Raw genomic sequence first — 8,327 nt, forward strand, 5'->3', positions numbered from 1 at the left:
TCAACCCAAGTGATTTTCTGAACGAGGTAACCGTTATTTTAAAAACAAAATTGCTACCGATTACAAAAACTTTGGCCGAAAATCATTCTGAAACACTGAAATTATCATATATTCCCTATCTTAATTCTTTCATTAGAAGCTAATCCCAACCATATCGTAATTCCAGATAGAATTTTCCTATGGAATTTGTTCTTGAACAACCAAAGCATAAATCCAGATTCATTAAGGAAACTAGAAATTGCTAGTTCAGAATAGAGAAATTCGAACTCTGCTTATTCTATTCTCAGAATCCAGTCCAAGTTGATCCAAGCTCACAGATATAGATACACATTAAAGTGAATGAATATCAACTACAGCATTACAATACATCAAGCATATATATATAATATCAAACGAGCTACACAAGTAACACCCTTAATTCCCCTCCAAATTCAGAGCCCCAGGGAAGGCAAGGAAACAAGCTGAGGGCGTTTGGTGGCAATCCTGCGCTTCCTGAGCCGCTCGGCAACGATGAAGGCCAGCTCTAGTGATTGCGAGGCATTTAGCCTAGGGTCGCAATGCGTGTGGTATCGAGAGCTCAGGTCATCAAAGGTTACAGTGCGCGATCCACCAATGCATTCCGTCACATTCTGCCCTGTCATCTCCAGGTGCACCCCTCCTGGGTGGCTTCCTTCCTGTTCATGCACATCAAAGAATGCTCGAACCTCCGCCTGCACAAAGGTAATTTTTAATGAAATGGTTAGTCCTTTCTTTGTTTCCATAAGTTCTTGCAGTTTAATATTTGATTTAGCAATATTGGCACGAACTTCGATCGAAGTAATTGCCAAAGAAGAACCCAACCAGCACCTCAGACTAAAGGGTACTTAATATGGAGCACTAGTAATTGCTATTCCATCTACTTGCAGTAGGTTCACCTATAACTATTTTAAAAGACCAAAGAGTGATTATATGCGAAGGAAACTGATCAAGACATGAATAACGTGCAGCTAAGAAATTTGATGGACTCCAAAGTTGAATCTTTTGAGACAGGTGGACCCAAACATGAGCAATAATCAGCATTAAGAGCGAAGCACTAGATGGAAAATGCCAGTGGCAACAAACAACATGTGATTGTTTGAGAGTGCTGCCATGAAAGTCATAACTAGGGGTGTCAATATTAGACCCGACCCGAACCCAATCCAAAAAATTTCGGGTTTGGGTTGACCCGAATCCAAAGCGCGGTGGGATCGGATCCGGAAAACCGACCCGTTTGTAAAAATGGATTGGGTTTGGGTTGACCCGGGAACCTGGAAATGACCCAGAATGACCCGAAAACTCGTCTGCCCTCGTTGATCGGCCCTGCTAGAGTCTGCCCGCCTAACCCGCGACCCCAGCTGCCCCGCTTGCCCAGCCTGCCCTACCTGCCCCACGGCCCCGCCTGCCCCAGCTGCCCCGCTTGCCCCGCCTACCCCGCGGTCAGCCTGCCCCGCCGACCTGCGCCGCGTCGCATCGAGTCATGTCCGTGCTTTGCTTGCTTTCGCGTCGCCGCCTGGATCACTACTGCTGCCCTGCCGACACCGCTGTTGCGCTTTCGCTTGCTGTCGCGTGCAAGAAATCGGAATAATCGAACCCAAAGCAGGTCGGGTTCAAGTCCGGAAAATCGACCCATTTGCAAAAATGAGTCGGGTTGACCCGAACCCGAATAGTGTCGGGTCAGTTCCGAGTTTGACCCGAACCTAACTCTGAAATTGGCACCCCTAGCCATAACCACCAACTCATTAAAGCCGTGACCCATAAATTGTTTAAAAGCAACCCATGTAATCATAGGAGAAATATCACTGAGATTAATGCTGTAGGATCATTAATCGGAATTTACCAGAATAGCGTCGAAGGGGCGTGTCTTAAGGCCGCAGGGCGCCTTGATGGTGTTCCCATGCATCGGGTCGCTGACCCAGGTGACAATCTGTCCTGCGCCGCGGACAGCTCTGATTAGATGGGGCAGCTTCACCCTCATGTTCTCAGCTCCCATCCTTGTAATTATAGTTATCCTCCCTGGCTTGTTTTCTGGGTTCAGGATTTCAATCAACTTCACAAGCTGATTCGGGTCCATCTTGTCACTAACCTGAATCAAACGACATAGGAAATCACAAATTTTGAAAATAATTTCATCTAGTTTTATTCTCTAATGCTGCTTGGCAAATTTGGCAAGAATCATACGATGGAAAAAAATCCACTTTTTTCTAACCTTAATGCCAAGAGGATTCGCGATACCACGAAGGAACTCCACATGGGCACCATCGAGCTGGCGGGTGCGCTCGCCGACCCAGAGCATGTGAGCAGAGCAGTCATAGTACAGGCCTGAGGTGGAATCCTTGCGGGTGAGGGACTGCTCGTAAGGGAGGAGAAGGCACTCATGTGAGGTCCAAAACTCTGTCGTGGTCATGATGGGATGGTCCACCGTAAGCCCAGAAGCCGACATGAAGCCAAGGGCTTCATCCACCCGATGGGCCAACTCCTTGTACCTGTAGGTTTTGGCAACGATTAATCTTTCTTATTCGTGGAATGATTTTCCTAAAGGTGATCAGTCCTAGGAGAGGATCGGTTAAATCCGTAAGAGATCAGTCAATTCATCGGGCAAGAAATCTATGATAATTTTGTTTCATAAGCCACCTAAACACTAAAGAAATTGTAACTTCTAGTGACTACAATTTACAGATCTGCGAACGATGAAAGAAATACTAGTGAAGAAAAAATTGAAAATGACCCGAGGTGCATTCAAAAATATGATTGCGAGATGAAATTGCAGAAAAAGAAAGAGAAATGTAGGGGAGGTCGCATACCTGTCTCCCTGCTCGCTGTGCTCGGTGAAATCGAGGTTCCACTGCGTGATTCTCTGCATAGCGGCGTAGCCTCCGGTGGCGAAAGCACGGAGGAGATTCAATGTTGCCGCTGACTGGCAGTAAGCTCTGATCATCCTGTGCGGATCCGGAATTCTCGACTTCTCATCAAAGGCATCGCCATTGATGTTATCTCCTCTGTAGCTTGGTAGTTTGACGCCATCCTTCTCCTCCAAGTTATCCGACCTCGGCTTCGCAAATTGGCCCGCCATTCTTCCCACCTGGAATGATGAATAACATGTCGCTAAATCCAGCTGAGTTGTAAAGTGGAAATTTCAGATCAGTAAATAGATCTTGAGTTTTGGTTACCTTGATGACCGGCATCTGGCTGCCAAACATAAGGACGGCACTCATCTGAAGGAGAACGCGGAAGGTATCTCGGATGTTGTTGGCGTTGAATTCCTTGAAGCTCTCGGCGCAATCGCCGCCCTGGAGGAGGAATGCCCGGCCTAGAGCGGCTTCCCCTAGGCGCTCCTCAAGATTGCGGGCCTCGCCGGCGAATACGATAGGCGGGAAGTTCTCGATCGTGTGGAGCACCGATTCTAGATCATCCTTGTTGGGGTACTCCGGAAGCTGTAGCGCCTTCTTTGACTTCCAGCTGTCAAGAGTCCACTTTCCCGGCCTCGCAGTCGCCGGCGACAGAACCGTGGTTGCCGGAGATGGCTTCTCGGTGACAGTCGGGTTCTTGGCAGGATCCGCCGCATGGACGGCGGTGATGAGGCGGGGACGGCCGCCAGCGGGTATGACGGATCGGAGTTGGGGAGCGGCGCCGACGAAAGCGGTAGCGGAGTCGGAGTGGGGTTGGAGGAGAGATTTGGTGGAGATAGCAGAGGTGTAGGCTAGAGCCATTGTGCTCAGTATACCTTCTTCTCTTGGGGCTCGAGTTAGTAAGGGAGACGAAGAGAGAGCCCTGAGAATATCGGAAGAGAAATGGCGGGTACATATAGCGAAGAGTTGGCTGGTCGGGGTTGGTGAGCTTGTTGTTGGTACGGTGGGGGTAGTTGTGGGACGGAAATAGTGTATGACTTTCCGACTACCGCTGGAAAAACGATTCTCAGAATATTTTAAGAGAATTTTAATCATGATGTACTTTGAAAATTGAAAATTTTTTGGGTAATAAATTGAAAATTTTTATCTTATTTTAAAATAAATATTAAATATAATATTGATATGTTACTATAAAATTAATCCAGAACAAAAATGCATCTCTATGGGAATAAAATATTGAGGTTTCAAAAATTAAAATTGAAGCCATTCAAATTTTTGATTTCAATAAATTTATAGTGAAATTGAAGATTTCGGAGAGATGAACCTAGACATAGTAAAATCGGTCTAATTCGAGCTCAAATGGGTTCAAATCAAAGGATTAAAGTATTTTTGGAAGTTCGGAGAATTAATTGGATGACTGAATGAGACTCAAATATGACATTCTAATAGTTGAAAAGAGCGGCTCGACGAGACCAATCCAATGAGCTCAAGTTCACTCAATTCTGAAATTTATAGGGCATCAAAATTGATGCGGTGTCTCATAGTATCCTATAATTATAGTTTATTTTTCTCCTTACTAGTTTATTAATTAGTTTACCGTTACAAGTGGCTGCTCCACTACATTAGTTACCTTCTTAGGTATTATGGTACAGGCTAACCTTTTTGTTGTTTAGCTATTTTCTGCTGGAGAAGTTTTGGAATAAACTTGAATATCAAAGTATAGTATTACTCTGTTTCCGATTTCTTGTTTGGTGTTCTTAGCTTACCCTGCTTCTCCCAATGATTACCCTCATCATAAATGTTTGATAAACACTTTATAATCAACGGGATCAATATAAGTCGTCCGATGGAACACTCCCAACATGTCATTGATCTTCTCAATATTTACTAGCTATATCACTCTCAAAAAGCTATAAATAGGCCCTATTATTCTCATGAAAAGGTGGAGGTGGTGGGGGAAGAAAAAAAAGAGCTCTGAGGCCGAAGCTCCACCCTGGCACCACAGCTGATGAACTTTCATCAACTGTCGTCAGACTTTTATCAAGTCACCGATTACGTTCCTTTCGATCACCGTTGCCCTCAGATTACTGTCATTCTAACCACCATCACCCACTGATTATGATCCTCTTGATCAAACGAACATATCAACATTTTTTTAATAACAGCTGTAATATCATTCTTCAACTATTTACAGTGACGTATATTTTGTATGTTTGCTACATTGAGCTATCGCTCTCCTCCGAGAATGAGCATCATTTGTAATCAATCACCTATATTAGTGGACTCATTTCAATTGGGTCAGGCCTCGATATAAGCATGTTTACATATATTGTTAGGCATGCATTTAAATTTGAATTAATTTATATGAGAATCTAAGAATTTATAAATATTAATCTATAAAAGTAATGGATTAAAAAAGTTATTATAGAAGACCAAACAAAAATATATCTAATTTAGAATGATTTCTACTCAAATTAAATTTAATGGGTTATATCTAACTTGAATTAAAGTCAAATAAAAAATATTTAGCTGATCATGAGTTATATTTGGGTTTTGAAATCTCATAATTTAATGCTTTAAAAATGAGATTGTCATTTTGCAAATTTAGATGTTGAAAGTTGATATAATAAAAAAAAACATAAAAGCGTATGGTTTATGCTAAGTATAATTGATATGTCATAAAAAATTGTCTTTTTGGAGCATGAATCTCCATATATATTCAAGTTAGAAACTTTGGAAATTAAATGTGGGATCATCTGAACTCCAACTTCAGCTAACTTATAATCAATTTGAATGTCTCAAAGAGAAAAAAAAAAACCAACAACACCAAAATTAGTCCAATTCGAGCTTGAATGGGTCCAAATGGGGACGTCGAGGCATATTTGGAAGGTTCAAAGCATAAATTAGATGACCAAATGATACCCTAATATAACATGATTATAGTGGAATCAAGCGGCTCTACAAGATGAATCCAATGAGCCCAAGCTTAATTCTGACATCAATAAGACACGTAAATGTTTAGCAAATGCTCTATGATCAAGATGATCAATATGAGTCGTTCAATATAGCACATTGGATTTACCTCACATCTTCTCCATTTTATGGGATATGTCATTCTCAAAATTTATAAATAGGCCTACACTCTCTATATGATGGGGCTCGAAACATTTAGTTAGAGATTGGAGAGAGCTTTGAGGCTTCAAGAATCTAGAGCTCCACCCAAGCACAACAACAGGCGAATTTTCGACAGCAAGCTGGATGACCACCCGGTCGCCAACCTTCGACTATGTTTAGAATTCTAACCCACCCGATTGTCATCAGACTTCTGCTCGACCATTGTGGGACCACCACCCCACCCAGATGTTGAATCACTGCCTCGCCGTCGATCGCTACCGACTAAGGTCGGACCACTGCCCAGTCTCCAACCATCATTGGACATCCGACGGTCCGTAAATACTCATCGGACCACCGCTCTTCAATCAATCACCGTACGACCTCCGACCACTGTCGCCTGCCAAATAGTTGATTCAATATAGTTGATTCAATATGAGTAGGAGTATTAAAATGGGTTTTCGGGTTGGGTTCTGATCAAACTTAGAATTGAATCAGGTTCAAACGAGTTGACCCAAACCCTACCTAGTTTTGTAAATGGATCAAAAATTCAGACCCAAATCAGACCTACCGGGTTACCTGGTTGACCCAACCTAGCCCACGTACCTGGAATACAATCGGTACATCGAGTTCTGGCGCAAGCGGGTACATGGTGCGAGGCAGGAGTGGGATTGTGTTGCGTATGGTGCGAGTGAGGGCTCGGCCTACGTAGAGTGCAGGTGCAGCTTGCGCACGGTGTTGGCGTGGGTCCGGTTGCGGAATCTGAGCGAGAATGAGGCTTGTGTGGGAGCGCTCGTTGCGGTGCGAAGAGTTGCAGGCGAGGACGAGATCCAGTGCGGCATAAGAAGGAGCGTTGCAGGCGAGCACGAGGTGCGAGATCCTTTGCAAGCAGGGTTTCGAGTCAGGTTTATGGGTCATTCAGGTTGATTTCAAATTTTTGGGTCAATCTGAACCCAACCCGATTTTAGAAACGGGTCAGAAAATGAAACACAAACCCAATCCGTCTGACAAATAAGTTGACCCAAACTCGAAATTTTTCAGATCAGATCTAAGTCAAGTTTCAGGTCGGGTTAAATATCGACACCCCTAAACTCATATTGTTATCTATCATATGAATACATGAAGTTAAAAGATAAGGGATGATAGGTGGTATTACTAAGCTAGCCAATATAAGGGAGAGTAAAACATCATTAAGTTCTGATTTATTAAGATTAGTGAAATTGATACATATTCTCCCGATTTCCACTAACTTTTCTCATCATGATGACATTGGCAAGCGAGCGAGGACGGTGGACTTCTCTAATGAGCTCATCCTTTGTACGCATATCATGTTGGAAAATTTTCGATGTGAACCCACACATAAAAATTAATTACATATTAGGTATTATCTTATCTTTAAGCATATGAAAATTATGATTAAAATAAAATTTAATTATTACCATTTAGTTTTTGTAGGCATCTCATTAATTTTGTATAGAATTTATTATGTGTGGAGACTAAATGTTTTTTATTTATGGGACAGGCTAAGAAAATTAAAACGTATTTAATTACAAATTTGATAATGGCCACTAGTCTAAACTATTGATTCTTGCTTTAGGCCAAGTCCAACCAAACTACATATCCGTGTTTGGCGTCCGCGAACTGCAACAATTGAACGGCAAAATGTATTCCATTCTTGTGTTCGTGAACAGTGTGAAATCAATATTGGTGACGCACTTTTCACGAACGCTTTTTTTCTGGAAATAGAGAAAGCGGGGGTTGAGCACGTGGAGTTTGGTTGAGAAAGAATAAATACGTAATATTCATTTTTTTGTGTTAAGAAATAGAATTCGATTGGAGATGAATTATGAAACGATCATTAGTGAGCTCAGAAGCTCAGCTGTGGTGATAAAGCATGATGAGCTAGCATGTGGCCAATTATCATTTATAGGACAAAGTAGTTGGATTATTAAAGGGCATGTGGTTAGGTTGCCCCCACAAAAATAGCAATATTGCAAGGAACCTTTTTTTAAATCGGCAATTTTTATTTGGCAATTATTTTTTCGTTGTTTTCAAGAAAATATTTATGTGCAGAAACTACTTTCTACAGTGGCTTAGGCTTCGTTTAGGCCGGCTTTTTAATTGCTTCTTAAAATAGCTTTTTAGTTTTAAAATTAAAATTTTACTAAAAAACTGTTTGAAGAAGCAGTAAAAAAACCGTCCCAAATAAAGCCTTGCAAAAAAAAATTACTTTCTTCATAGTAATATAATAATCAATTTTATAAAAAAATTAAAACAATGTCAAACAGATCTTTAATATTGATCAAGAAAATTAATTTATTAAGATCATTCATTGAAATTGTGATTTTATAT

The 8,327-nt window shown here is 41.7% G+C and overlaps 1 protein-coding gene across 1 annotated transcript; it reads right to left on the reverse strand.

Moving 5' to 3' along the window:
- Nucleotides 1–252: 252 nt before the first annotated feature.
- On the reverse strand, nucleotides 253–3,852 carry LOC110114865 (phospho-2-dehydro-3-deoxyheptonate aldolase 1, chloroplastic). The gene is made up of 5 exons (XM_020847888.2): nucleotides 3,186–3,852; nucleotides 2,820–3,097; nucleotides 2,225–2,501; nucleotides 1,856–2,101; nucleotides 253–710 (listed from the first exon to the last, which is right to left on the reverse strand). Exons 1-5 carry the CDS (start codon nucleotides 3,723–3,725, stop codon nucleotides 432–434), a joined length of 1,620 nt encoding a protein of 539 aa, XP_020703547.1. The 5' UTR covers nucleotides 3,726–3,852; the 3' UTR covers nucleotides 253–431.
- Between the last annotated feature and the right edge of the window lie 4,475 nt (nucleotides 3,853–8,327).

Source organism: Dendrobium catenatum, unplaced genomic scaffold (assembly GCF_001605985.2).
Source record: "Dendrobium catenatum unplaced genomic scaffold, ASM160598v2 fragScaff_scaffold_262, whole genome shotgun sequence".
NCBI classification, from domain to species: Eukaryota; Viridiplantae; Streptophyta; class Magnoliopsida; order Asparagales; family Orchidaceae; genus Dendrobium; species Dendrobium catenatum.

Coding starts and splice junctions, on each gene's coding strand:
- LOC110114865 (XM_020847888.2), bottom strand. CDS start 3,725: ATGGCTCTAGCCTACACCTCTGCTATCTCCACCAAATCTCTCCTCCAA. Junction 2,102..2,224: donor CGAATCCTCTTGGCATTAAG/GTTAGAAAAAAG, acceptor CGTTTGATTCAG/GTTAGTGACAAGATGGACCC. Junction 711..1,855: donor GCCCCTTCGACGCTATTCTG/GTAAATTCCGAT, acceptor ACCTTTGTGCAG/GCGGAGGTTCGAGCATTCTT.